The sequence below is a fragment of the Lycorma delicatula genome, chromosome 11 (assembly GCF_047948215.1).
Source record: "Lycorma delicatula isolate Av1 chromosome 11, ASM4794821v1, whole genome shotgun sequence".
Lineage (NCBI taxonomy): Eukaryota > Metazoa > Arthropoda > Insecta > Hemiptera > Fulgoridae > Lycorma > Lycorma delicatula.
In genome coordinates this window covers 32,990,520-33,005,355 of record NC_134465.1, presented here as the reverse complement: position 1 = coordinate 33,005,355, position 14,836 = coordinate 32,990,520, and the positions used below count along the sequence as shown (strand labels likewise).

General features: G+C 30.3%; 1 protein-coding gene across 13 annotated transcripts in view; it reads left to right on the top strand.

Moving 5' to 3' along the window:
- LOC142332044 (cleavage and polyadenylation specificity factor subunit 6-like) overlaps positions 1 to 14,836 on the top strand; it is a 150,892-nt gene that overhangs the window by 10,585 nt on the left and 125,471 nt on the right. For 11 of the 13 annotated variants that reach the window (XR_012758129.1, XR_012758128.1, XR_012758131.1 and 8 more), the window contains exons 6-8: positions 2,850 to 2,982; positions 12,097 to 12,204; positions 14,416 to 14,618. Coding sequence is in view for 9 of the 13 variants with exons in the window: in XM_075378154.1 (XP_075234269.1) it covers positions 2,850 to 2,982; positions 12,097 to 12,204; positions 14,416 to 14,618 (444 nt within the window). In the remaining 4 variants the exon portion in view is untranslated. The remainder of the gene's footprint in view (positions 1 to 2,849; positions 2,983 to 12,096; positions 12,205 to 14,415; positions 14,619 to 14,836) is intronic. The other 2 variants (XM_075378155.1, XM_075378153.1) reach the window with 1 other exon arrangement.

Here is a 14,836-nt window from a genome sequence, read left to right as displayed (position 1 = left end):
TTTTTAATTTTGCAGTTTTATATAAATTTATAAAAGCATTCAACCAAAAATTTTATGAGGGACAATCGGAAAGTAAGTTACACCCCTCTATGAAACAAACACATATTTATAAAACTTTTTTTTTAAACGAACAAAATACATATTTTTATTTATTTTTGACAAAATCACCAAGCTTTTCTAAACACTTTTTCATGACAAGTTTTTCAATTCCACTCTCATAAAAGTTATGTCCAATTTCTTCCTTCAACCATTTAAGCTTCCTTCAGTTAATAGTCATTAGCTAATCGTTTCCCTCCCAGGTCTCGCTTGAGAGGACCAAACAGGTGGTAGTCATGGGTGCTAGGTCAGGGTTATAAGGTGGATGAGTCCACCCTTCCCACTTGAATTTTTGCAGTAACTCCTTTGTCACATGAGCTGAATATGAGGAGTAGCATTATCGTAAAGAAAAATGACCCTATCGCTCAATTTTCCGTGTTTTTTGATATTTAATGGCTTTATGTAATTTTTAATTAAGTCTCACAGTGAGATTCGGACCTGTGGGGATGTTTTCACTTTTTTTTGCTGTGGCAAATTTTTGTCTCCATTCATTTGATGTTCATTTATTCTCAGGAGTGTAATGAAGCACCCAGCTGTTATCCCCTGTGATGATTTGTTTAAAAAACTGTGGACCAGTTGTGGTATAACGTTGAAGAAAAGAAAGAACATGCAAAACGTTCATGTTTGTGGTTGTCGATCAACAGATGTGGCACCTGTCGTGCACACATCTTATGGTAACCAAGCTGATCATGAATTTGCAAAGACGCTACCATAACTGATGTTAAGTTCACTCGCTAATTTTAATGTGCTGGTTACTTAAGATCATTTTATTCACGCATTCCATGTTACTCGTTGTGCTTGCAGTTGAAGAATGCCCAGCACGCAGTTTTTCACTGTCATTTGTTCTTCCATTTCTGAATATTTGGCACCATTTTGTGATCATGGGGCATGACATTGCATTCTCACCATATACCTCAACAAGTTGGCTATGAATTTCATAAAAATTGGACTACTGAACGCACTACCTCATACCTCTAGACAGATATAATATGTCATGTCTAGCGGATATACCATATTGACAATGATACTATACATGTACTGGATGTTGTACAGAATTGTTGCTGGGGGAGCGTGAAGACATCAACACAACCAGTGCTGCCACCACAAGACATTAATATATCCCTTTCAGTTTAAGAACACAGCAAGGTTGTAACTTATTTTTTGATCCACCTCTCATGTTTGAAGTGCTGAAATAACAAGAATAATTTTAAGTATTACCAGTTTGCAGTTATCTTTTTTTTCATATAAGATAAAATAAAAATTATTTTTTTCTTTTTTATGGATTTTTGTTTATCATTTGTTATGAAAGTTGCTGAATGCCTTTCTGGTTTAAATAATTATAGTTGCCAGATTAAGGATTAGTAATATTGTATGGATCTTGAATTGAAATTTGTTAATTTATAATTAAACTTAAATTTTTATATTTATATTTTTTATGGTATTTGTCCACTTGTATCCTTTTGTGTCAGTTTTTCCACTGCTTCTTGCATATCTTACGAATACGATGTTATGTATTGATCTCAACATAATGGTTAATTACTTCTTTAGTGATTTCTGTTTGTCATGAACAAAAAATCACCAACCATTGAAATTATCATCCAGTCATTGTCAGCCTGTAAAATTTTATAAGAAAAATAACAGTATGTTTAAAAATTTTCACTGATGACAGGCTTATTTATAAATCTCATATAAATTTGTACTTGATAGGTCATCAAATTTCAGTTTACTAAAGAAAGTCAGAGAACTGGTTGTAAAACCTTAATATTCTGAAGTGCCATGTCTTCTGTGGTTGGTAACAATATTCCGCAGCATCAGTATGTTATAAATGGCCAATACTTGAATACTGTCCAAGGAGAGTGACCTAGAAGTTACATTAACTTCAGATTTTAATTATAAATATATAGATAAAATTGCCAGCAAGGACACATCTGATATAGTTCAGTAGTCTTTCAACCAATTCTAAGATGTATGTAAGGCCAAAACTTGCTAGAGGTAGTTCAGTGACAAGAAATAAAATCCCAAAGATCATCAAATATTTATCTTTACAAAGCAGTTGTGTAATATACTCACTTCCTGTTATTTTGATGCACACTTGATGTAATTATAACACAAAATACTTAGCCACCATTACAGTTTTATTTTATTCTTTGTCTATAGTGAAGATCCCAAAACTTGAGTCATTCTATGAAATTTGAAGAATTATTTATTTTAGCTTAAAGCAGATTTTTTTATATAGTGTATATGCTATTAACTTGAAACCAACTTTCAATCATTGTGTTGTTTCTTTAAAGGCCTGTTCAGATTAAATTGTGTTTACATTTTATACCTTATTAAATTCTATTATTTTATATTAGATCTCTTGTGATACTTTTATTGATATCGTGTCATATCCATAGACTGATGGATTTTTTAAACTACATTAAAAATTTAGCAATAAGTAAATTTTAGTATTTGCACATATCTTAGGTTAGGAAGCAAAAATTTAGATGTAATAATGAAATTAATTTTTAATTGCATATGGGTTTGATTTTCTATGGTAGTTTTGCTAGTCAATTACCATGATAGGTCGATACTAAGCTGTAATCAATCTTAAATGTAAAATAATGTAAGTTTGAACTAGTTACATATTTATTTGTTAGTCTATTTATTTTTTGCCAAGCTGAATTTGCACTCAAATTGTTTGATTTTTATTTTGCGGTGTATTATTTTGCTTGGCTATACATTTTGTTGTTTAATGTTTGTTAATTGATTAGCCATTCCAGGTACCACCTCCTGGTCAAGGGCCACCTCGAGGTCCACCACCACCTGGTCCACCTGGGCAAGGTCCTCCACCCCCTGATCAAAGGGGACCACCACCACGTGGTCCTGAATGGAATAGACCTCCAGGTATTATTGTTACTGGTTAATTTGTTTGTTGGTTTTCTGTGCTTATTAGGTACATTAATGGGAGTGTGCTGCTGTAAGTTTCCTTCATTCATAGACTATGTGTTACTTCATAATTGATAGAATGGAACCATAAATTTAATTTATCAAATTATGTCTTTGATTATTTGTTTAATGTGAACAAATAATTAGTATAAATCATCTTTCAAAAAAAATTTCTCTTGAAATTGGTTTTTAAAATATATATTTAAGAATTAAGAAGAATGATACCTTGGCTAATGAAGGGCAAACAATTTTGTGTACCTCCTATTTTGTGATAAAGGTGATCCAAATTTAACTTCTGTTTTTACACATTAAGATTTTTTTTATATAAGTTCATGTCATTTTTATCTTATTGAGCATTTTTTGATATATTTACTTTCATGATTGAATACATATATGGATGGTTAATAATCTGAAAGTTTTATATATATATATTTTTTTTCTCTTTGCTGTAGAATGATCACATTAAGTGATGTTTATGAACTGTTATCAATTAATATGTGAATTTGCTTAATTATAGGAAGTTCAAGAAGTGTAAAGGATATCTAGTGATATTGCTGGTTATGTTTTTATTTTATTTTGGTTTTATATCTTTGGTTGTCAGAACAAAAACCTTACCAGTATAACAACAAAATTCCATCATCAAAAATGTACAATTACATATATAAAACTAAGAAGAAAGCTACCACTGTTATCCAGTGTATGTGGTTAGTTTTTATAAAGAAGATTTAATTATTTATTGTACTTTAGTTCAGTCTTCACTTTAGCACAAAAAAAAAATAAATTAAAAACTTTGGTAATGTATAGAAAAAAATAGTTCTTATTTAACATAATCAACAACACAGCCCAAAAAAAAGAAGAAATTCACTGTTAGCCTTTTTCATCTTAATTAGCGGATACGTAAAATTGAAAAAAACCCTTTTTTTTACTGTTTCTTGGTAATGTTAGTTTTTAAAAATAATAATGGACTAACATAATCATCTGTAGTCTCTGCTGTTCATAATCTTAAACAATGACTGACGATGCCTTAGCAAATGACTTGAACAGCAACAGTACCTTTTTGTTTGGAAGGAAAATAATTAGACGAACATGTACAGAATTATCTGATGTTAAAGTTAGAAATCTAATTATAGAATCTCAGATTTTTTTTTAAAGAATAATTTTGATTTGTTTTTAAAAACAAAATATAACTATAAAAATTTAGATAGCTTATATGAATATCCATTTTTTTGTACTATTTAAGCATTTTCCTTTCAAAAAATAATATGCTGCCATCTGATCTACATGATCAATGCCTCCTATAAATTGATTATATTTTACCACAGGCTTTGGTTTAAGGTTTCACCCCTTTGTTTACTAACAACATTGATCGTTTAATTCTCCAATTCAAAGCTGATTATAATGGCATGCTTTTTATCCTTCCACTTCAACTCACAAACAGTCTGAAAATAAGGCTTCTATTTAAACTATAATATTTTTAGAAATAACATCAGACAGGTTTCCATTTTGGTTTGATCTTATGGAACTTGTACAGTAGTTTTCCTCTAAAAGCTCTTGAATCAGATACTATTGTAGTAGTTGTCTATGAAGAGCAAGTGCTCATAGTCCATAGGGTGGAAGAATACCTTCCAAAGGAAAATGAAAATTCTACTAGACAAATGTCTGGCAGGTTTGTCATCTGGTGTTGGGTTTGGCAACCGGTCCCTTACTGTTAGCTCCATCCATCCCTGTCCCAAGACTTCTTTGTCCCCTTGTAGTTTACAGTCTTCACCTAATCTGTTGATGTTATCCTTCCTCATTTCCTTTCTACTTATATTGACCCTTCTAATGCAGTTATCAAGATTACACCTCCTCTAACCATATATCCTAACCGGATATTATTTAAAATTATTCCAAAAACTATATTCCTTTTCTTTTGTTTTTTTCCATCATAAGTGCGCTTCTTTTTTTCTTTAATCCTGTTCATTACTTCTTCATTTCTCACTTTTTCCATCCATCAAATTTTCTCCGTCCTTTACCACATTCACATCTGAAAAGCATCAATGCAATACCTCTCTCTTTCTTCCTTTAAAAATAGCTTTAAAAATATTCTACGTATAGATCTCGGATCTGATCTAGAACTACTAGGGATCATGTCATACTGCTTTGTACAACACTACAAGTTAAAATTATAAAACTGTTAATATATTCTAGAGCTGTTCTTTGTGATAGAATATTAGCATTTCAGCTATGTATTGTCTATAATGGCAACAAGGTCTATTTAATTGAATTGAATATAAATATTAAATGAGCAGAATGTTCCTTTTTATTTATTATTTAAGCTAATGAACTAGGACAGTCTTCACTGGCTAAAGAACTCCATTTATAGCTTCATCTAAAATTTGAATATTCTTGAACCCAACTTGATTTCTATTGAATCAAATGACTTTACTAATGAAGAATGCTTCCTCAGTTTTAAAATGCTCTTGATATTTGAAATATTGACATTGCCTTTGTATAAATAGTTGCGTGGTTGTGAGTGAACTGGCTGATTACATTTGGTAAGTAGTTTGTTTCATTAAAATACTTTCTTACTTTGGGTTGAGACAGATGAATTCTCATTTTCTTTTTACAGCATTGGTAAAAGGGATTCAGCACTCTTTTTAAATTTATACAAATTATGTTTGTGATCAATAAGTGTTGTGAATGTAGATAATTATACAAATGTAAAATAAATCTTGTTGCATAAGATTGTGTAAAGCACAGTTACAGAAATGTTCAACCAAATGTTATAATATAAAAATGTGATAGGAAAGACACTAAGTGTATCAGGCAGTGTAAGAAAATGGGTATTAAAAGCTTGTTATACTAATAAAAATTGCAATAATGTTGAAAAATGTTTTGCTTGGGTGTTTACAGTGTTGCCCAAAAGTTTAGAGACAGACCTAAAAAAAAGGTAGTTTTATTGATACAAAATAATAAAATTATGTAATACAGTACCAGTTTCAGTATTTAATAGGGTCTCCTTTATGCCTTGTAGCACCCCTTCATCCTCTTCAGCGCAGATTCTGTAAGCTTTGTAATGATTAATGATTGTTCTGCCAATTCTGTGCCAATGTAAACTTAAGCTTGATCTTATTTTTAGGCTTTTGTTTAACTAGATTTGAGCCATCATGTTCCATATATTTTTTGATGGAATTAGGTCAGGGCTTCTTTCTGGCCATCATAGAAATTTAACATCTTGCTTAGAAAACCAGTCCGTAGTGTAGTGAGAGGTGTGACACAGGGCTTTGTTTTGCTGATGGATAAAATTTTCTCCCAAGCAATTATATAACAGATGGCAGCATGACTTCCTCTATTGTTTGACAGTATTTTATATTATTCATAGTCCCTTCAACAGCCTAGGAAATAGTTCAAATCGGCTTTCATCTCGGAAGACAACACTTTTTCAAGTCTCCTTCAACCAACCAAAGTTTAGCCTTACACCAAATTTTGTGTTACTTTTTAGTTGGATTATTTAGCAAGGGTTTGTTGAGTCCATAGAAAGAGTTCATACCTACGTCCTGAAGCCTTGAAGACGGTAGACATATTAAATATTGAGGTCTTTGTCATCTTCCTTCATAACAGACAATAAATCACTTCAGCTTGCATTTTGGTTTTTTAGGACTCAAAATTAAAAGCCAGTTTTCTAACTGCCAGCTTCCTTAAAATGTATGTGTTCTCTATACACATTTTAGACATATTAAGTGCTATTGATTGGTATGAGTTACCTCACTTCTGCATACCACTAATTTGCGACTTTGTATCTTCAGATAGATGATCATCCACTTCTGCAGAATTTATTTTTACAAAACAGTAAAAAGTATAGTGGGGTTATAAACAGCAGCCCCAGAACAACAAAATCATGGGAGAATGTGTGCTTGCAGCCAATCTGTTATAAACAAGACACAGAAAACAGCTATGGAATCAGAACATGTGTTACAAATTGTAAGTTGATCATGGAATGAAAATGGCCAATTTGGACACTGAATTAAAAAAAAAAACTGTTTAGAAGTGACCAAATGAGTTAAGAGTATTTTGTCTCTAGGTTGTATTATTATTTTACTATTGTTATGTGATAACATAGATGCAGTAAAAATTTTGTGGGTGTAGACTAGCTGTTTTTGAGAAAAAAGAATTAGTTTGAAAACAGGGTTTTTAACCCTCTTAAAAACAAAAAAAAAAAAAAATTCTATCCAAAAGTATTAGAGCTAGAGCAGTGAAATCTTTACTGAGAAGCTGTAATTAGGTGGCTAATAACATCACGTAAAACATTTACAGAAATGCAGATCGTTTAGGGACAAAAGTGAATTTGATGAAATGTAGGCCGTCCTTAAACTTTCTGGCAACACTGTAATATAGTAAAAGTGAAACGCTTAATACATTGTTGGTTTGCAAAAGCATTCCAGGTAGAGAAAAAAGGGGTGGTGGAGTTTTGGAGGAATGTAAAAACATATAATCTTAATTTTGAGGTCACGTAAGTATTCTTTTTGTGACATGTCAGTTGCTTAATTTTAAAATTAAGGAGTGTGTAGTAGCAAATGGAGATGGAATTCTTGTAAATCAGAGGTCTGCTGTAAATATATAAGGTTAGTAAAATAGAATTAAAAAATCTAATTTCTTATTATGTATTATTTGGTATATAAGGTTTTCACTCATTTTCTATTAAATGGGCTTGAAATGTGAAAATAAAATTTGCTAGTAAAATTTATTTATTTTTTAACGCACAGTCTTAATACATTCAGAAAGTTAGAAAAAGGATTCGTTTTTTTAAGATTTTTCATATTTTTTTTTGGTTGCCCATTTTGTACAAGCGTTTTCAACAGTTTGATTTTTTAGGTCTGCATAAACTTAAATAACTTTCTTGGTTTTAAAGGTATCAAGTTAAAACAGAAACACACTAATGTGCATAAAACAAACTTTATGTTTTGTCTAGAGCATATTCTGCTCTGTAATGAAGAAAATAGCTCAAAACACTAATAGCAAATTTTAGTACAAAAATACAGAATATCAACTTTGGAAGTAAAAATTTTTCAGAATAAATTAATTTACCTTCAAATTTTTTATTTAATTTTTAGTTAGAGGCTTTGAATGCTTCCTGAAAAAGTCTGAGACTTGTTATATTCTTATTATTTTTTTTTTACAAGTCCTCTAAGTATTAACATTTGCATAAAATCTGCTGTATTGTAATCAGCTGCATTTGAAATTATTGAAAAGCCATATCAAAGACAAATCAAAAAAGACGTATGAAAAAAATTGCAAAACTTTCATTAAACCTACTTCAAATGTTTAGTATAAAGTCATTAAAATTTGATCACCAAGACTTTTGTTAAGGTAGGAGCTGTTTAAATTCAAAATTGATGAAAATAGATTTACATTCATGTTAAAATTTGATTATTAACTTTTTCTCACAAGTTATAATCAAACAACTATTCTTCAGACAAATGATGCATTTTATGTAAAAAATAAACGTTCCATATAAAAAGAATTTATGGTATTCATTAAATATTTATCATTAACTATTTTAGTTGTCACTTAGCTCAGAACTCGCATCTAAACATGCAGCTCCCCACATAGACACTTACCCTTCCTTTTATAAGAGGTAAGCTGGGCTGATATTCTTTGAACGAATAGTTATGTTGTGCAATAGTGTTTTATTTCAAAGGTGAATTTTATTGTAAACCTCACAATATCAAAATTCCCCAAGGAAGTTTTTTAAGTAAGTGATTTAATGATCTGAACAACTCAGATTATTAGAATTCTTGAGCATTATTTAAACAAAAATTGAAATTATTTACCAATATTATAAGAATAGATTCATCACAAAATGTTTTAATTTTTTTAGCAAAAAAACTGTTAAAAAAATAACATTTCTGGCAGATTACTGAAAAGATCTGCCAATTTTATCAACATTATTACCTTTCAGATCTGTTATTCAATTTTACAAATTGAATAACAGTTTATCTTTGTTTATAATCAACGAATAAACACTGGTCAAAGCGCTTTTATCTTTAGTTTTATTTTAAATTGATGAATGTGATATTTTATAATAATATTTACTTATAATTATTATATATGTTATGTATAATATATTATTAATATTTTATAATAATTATTGCTAACTTGAAGTTTTTGTTAGAGGTTTCTGTTTTTAGAGTTTAACTGCTAAACTAGGCAAAAATAGTACTGAGAAGGTCGGTTCTTTCCTTTGATGCCTGGCTGTGGATGTGATGTTACTGAACTTATAAGTTAGAAATAATTTGTGTCAGTTTGTATTTCTCATTTTATCGCTTTCTTTTGGGAATTCTACATTTTCAGTTATAATTAATTAAAAAAATATGTATTTTTTTTTAGATTTCTAATCAGCTTCTCTCATGAGGGCTTTGGACCTCCCTGTTAGCTTTAAAAGATTTTTTTTTTAACGATTATATTTTTTTGAGGTTGTAGATTTTTTGAGGTTTTTATATGTTTTTTCAACTTATATTTTTTTAATTTGACTGTTTTTTTGTTGTATTTTTGAAAATTGTTAAATAAAACTAATTTTATTTGTTTCAAAGAAACTTGTGTTATGACTATTCTTGGACGTTATAAAAACAATTGTTATTAGAATAAATCTGTGAACTACTGAACTGGATGAGTGGGAAGCTGTTCAGATCAACTATCAGTGACTTATTTTTGGAGCTTCATGCAACAGATATTTTTTACTCAGTAGAAGTATTCAATTTTTCTGAGATTTTGCATACTTTTCTTATGTAGCTCTGGTATTTTTACATTGCAAATTAGTTGCAAAGTTCTCATGTAACTCTAGGGCAAATTGACTATGGCAATAAATTTGTAATGGGCTATTGGCATGCACAATAACTCATGATTTGGTTGCAAAGTTTTAGTAATAGTATCCAATTTCTTTTATGGTATTTCAGAAAATCTTTAGTGTGTTCAATAAGTGCAACTTTTGTTAAGAGTGGACATTTGGAATGCCAGCAGGAAGTTAATTTTAATTTTTTCTAGCCACAGAATAATGCCATTTTTTCTTCCACTAATTTTCTGAATTTCTAATCAGGATCAAGCATTTTATTATATAGAGCCAATCCAAAAAAAAACAAAAAAACAGCCAATCTCTGTAAAAGAATAGTTAATGCTTTTTTGAACCATTTTTCAAAATTTGCTGCATTAGTCATCTCACTTTGGTAATCATCACTGCCCTTTTCCCCCAGTACAACAGCATTCTGTCTTTTATAAATCCTTCCTCTTTTCTAAGGTGTAAGATAATTACCTGCTCTACACCAAACACCTCAAAGAGCAGTTGTAATCTAAAAGTCTGTTTAAAAAAATGAAAGAAGTAAAGAGCACAAAATTTTTAATTGTACTTATTATTATGTAACACTTATCAAATTTCATAACTGAAAATGCATAAATACGTAAATATGTTTTGCATTCTAATTAAAAGTCAATTTTAATCTCAGTTTTAAAAGTTGCTTAATTTAAAATAAAAAAATTACAAAACAATATTGAAACTTTATTAGATGTAGACAAAAAATAAATGTTAGCAAGCATTTTTTTTAAAATGTTCAATTTTTTCTCTGTCAAACATGTGTGTTTGTCTTGCAGCAACACCTCTCATTCATTTTAATAGCAATATCTATGGAGCATCAAAGTCTGGTGGATGTTCACACCATTTTAGTTTGTTGTTTCTAAGTTTACAAAAACCATCTGTGCGTGCCAGAGTCCGTCCATCTTGTTACTCTAAACCTAGTTTCTCATCTTCGTTGACAGCACTAATTTTTATTTGTAGTTAATGCGATAATTTGTTAATTGGTTAAAGTGTGCTATTGAAAATCACCAGCATCAGCATTTGGCTATTGACTTTTTCATCATCTTGATTGCATTCAGAAAATTCAGGAATCTGTTGAAATAAATGTAAAAATTTGTTGATATTTTCAGTTACATTTTATTCAGCTTCTTCAGCACTACAAATTATGTGCCAAGCTCTTTCAGATTTTACTCTTATCAACTAACTCCAGCAATCACTTAAGTTAACCATTCTTAATTCGGAGTTTTTAGAAAATTCTCAATTTATTTTTTTTAATTCTGTTGACACCTTTATCACTGGATGGATCAGGGCTGTAACATTAGTAGGAAGAGATTTAACAGAATTTTTATTAATAGCATACAGTTGTTCAAAACAAGAATGATAGGCCATGTTTTCAATTATTCCAGCTTTACCACGTTTACCTCCTTTTCTCTGTATTTTTTTACATTTGCCTTGAAGTCTTGAATGAACTAATTATTGAATATTTTATATTTCATTTAAGTATGCTTCTGTGCTTTATAATGCACTGGTTAAGATGTGACACCTTTTAAACACCTGGGTTGCATCTTTCCAAGTATGAATAATGATAAAACATGTATTTCTATGGCAGTGGCACATAACAGTTACATGCTCTTTGGCGTAAAGCTAAAAGCAGCCGATATTTCACGTCGACAGACTCATTTGGGAGTGACTTCTAGTTAACTCTTGTCTCATGTCTATCAATGATTTGTGTTTTTATAACTTTGCTTTTTTCTCCTTCAACTTATTGCTGAAGGAAATATTCAGCTTAGGCCAAATTATAATTTAGTCAAAAAATATAGTGTTTTATTCAAATGCAAATTGAATTTTTGATGTAATTAAAAACAAGGAAGTTATTCAAATTTTTATAAATCTCAAAAAAATGCAAAATTGGTTGATTCATCTATACAAAATGGCGTTTAAAAAAGTATGAAATATCCTAAAAACGAAATGACTGCATCTTTTCAACTCTAAATGTTGAAAGACTGTATGTTAAAAAATAAATACATTTTTTTCCACGTGATTTGAAACTGATTAAACCATGATTGTTCCTACGTAGGTATTATTTCATTTTAATAACTAAATTAAAATTGAGGAGAACATTTTCATGGTTTACTAATTTAATTTATAGTAAGGTCTAGTTAAGCTTAAGAGTTTTTTTATTAAAAATTATTTAAATATATACATATACATTGATTCTTTTTTAATATATGTCTCTTTTTTAATAGGAGGTCCTCAGTTTCCACCTCATCAACAAGGACCTCCGATGCAAGGTCCACCACCAGGACAAGGTGGACCACCACCACGTGGCCCTCCACCACCTAATCAGATGGGAGGTAAAATTGTGACAGTAATAATGATAAATTCTTCCAAAATTTTCTTCCTGCATATGTTTTATTATTTTTAACTCATCATTTCCAAAAAGAAAATCATTAATTATTACTTTTTTCCAATTTTTTTTAAGGAGTTGTATTGAAATATTGTTGAATTTAAAGAGTGAAACTATATTTTTATTTAATTGGTGGCATAGGTTATGAGTGGCTTTAGAATATGAAATAATGCCTGTTGCTTGCTTTTTAAAGATATTTTATTGTTGGAAGCTATCAAAAAGATAAATCTATTTTCATGTATCCGATAAACAGTGAAAAAAAGTAGATGGTACATAGGTTGTCATGAATCAATAAAACAAATGAAAAACTGGACTGCTGTTTTTTTGTTTAATCAAAATCGTTTGGTTCAGTTCCTGCGAGTTATACACTCACAAAGTCAATGATAGCTTTATTGAAGTTGCTGTTTTATTCGTTACTGAAATTAATTTCTTATAAGTGTACTTGTATGACATTACTCAATGCTGCCTAATGTTGGTTATGTGTGGAGATGGGGATTGTTTTGTTAAGGTGTGGATTTAGTATGGTATTACCTTAGATTAAATTTTATGAAAGATTAGGTGGGTTTGGTTTCATTCACTTGATACCTCAGTCATAATTTTTGTTTAGTGTGCCACTTCTGGTTAGGAAACAGTCCTTGGGCAGTTAGACACACTTATAAAAGAGTAGTCGCCACTCTCACACTTAGAAAACATCTGAACTGGTGGCTACCAGAAGGTACCGGGATGATGCCATAGAGAGAACTAGATTAGCATTTGATCCAGTTCATATAGAACTCATCTAAAGAAGAAGGAATGAAGGATATGAAAAGGGGAGTGAAGAAAGAGTGGATTAACTCTCAACTGCCTCTGTGTAGGGTATATCAAATAGTTTATCTTTTCGTAATTTTTAATTTCCAGGTTGCTATTCCTGGAGACATCTGATGTAGAAAAATCAGGTTAGTCAGGCAATATCAGTTAGCTTAAGCATAATCGGTAGCTTACATCTTGTTAAACTGTTGATTTACTATTTTTTACGTTTAATTATTAAACAGATTTATTTTCTGTTCTGTTTATTTATATTTGTTTATAATAATAAAATGTTACATTTTCATTAAAAGGCAGTTTTTATGTTACTAAGTGATGTTATAAGCACTATGGGTTGTTTGATGGTGGAGAAAAGACAGCTTTGCTCAAACATGATTTTCTTGTCAGAAAGTTTTAAGAAAAACAGCAAAGGCCACCAGTGTTGGAGAACAAACTGTTACTGAATGAAAAATGGGAGTAAAATCAGTAAAAGTCGCAACTACTTCTTTCTCCGCACCTAACAAGAAATGTAATAGAAAAAATATGACTACATAGATTGATGATTTTGATACTTATATTTACTTCATATTGATAGTAGTTATAAATTCTTACATATTATTTGTATGTTTATCATCGATTGATGTTTTCAGTATGGAAATTTTAGTTCTATATATAAATAAGTCTTTACAGTAGTAAAATTTGTTGTGATAGAACTGCACCTTACCTAAGTCTACATTAAAATTTTCAGCAGTTCTTTCTATTTTAATATCTGTTTTCCTGAATAAGTTTATCAGTTTGAGATTCCATAGCTGGATTTGAAATCTTAATTCCTTGTATTTATCAGCTAGATTTATTCAGATTTAATCTCGCTTGTAAAAAAATTTGCGTACAGTTTTCATCATATTGTTTGATTATTTAGGTGTAAGTTTCAGATGTTTTTTCAAAGTCCAAGACCAGAAATCTTATCACTAATTATGTTTTTCAAAAATGCACCGTACAAGAAAGGTTATTAAGTATACTTTAAAGTACACTTTATTTAAATGTACTTTAAAGGTTTATTAACCTTATTAAGTGATTGGTGATAGTGATGATTATTAAAATTGTTACTTTGTTTATAAATTGATAGGGTTGGCAGTTATTTTTGAAAGTACAATCTCTTTCTTATATAGATGACTTTTTAATTTGTATATTCCTCATAAAAAGACATGTTAAAAATAAAAACACTCTTTGGAACAGTTGTCTTCCTGATGGGTGGCAGCATAAAGTTTGAAGTACCAGGATAGAATTTTTTATTGGTTTTAGTTAAGATCGATTGATTTCTTAAAAATTTTTTTATTCACTGAATCATTCTATAATTATTTGAGCAATGTTTCAGGTATACCACCTCCAGGTCATGGTGCACCTCCACCACCCCAAGGTCCACCGGCACCACATGTTAATCCTGCGTTTTTTCAACAGCAAGGTGGTCCTCCACCTCATAGTGCTCATCCACCTCAACCAGGGCCTCCTCCTGGTCCACCTCATGGACCTCCTGGTCATGGGCCTCCTCATGGCTATGGTCCGCCTCCTGCCTCCAGGGTAATAATTTGTATTTTTTGTCAGTGTTATTTTTATTTAATATTAAAGTTAGGAATCTCTAAGCTATACAGTGTTTCAGTGATGGCTATTTAAAATTAGGCAGAACAACATAAGACCTATAACTTTAGTATCGGTTGTTGTTACATAGTTAGTATTCCAGTCAGATTTAAATGTTTATTTACATTCCTGTTGATTATATAATTGCATTGAAGCTGTAA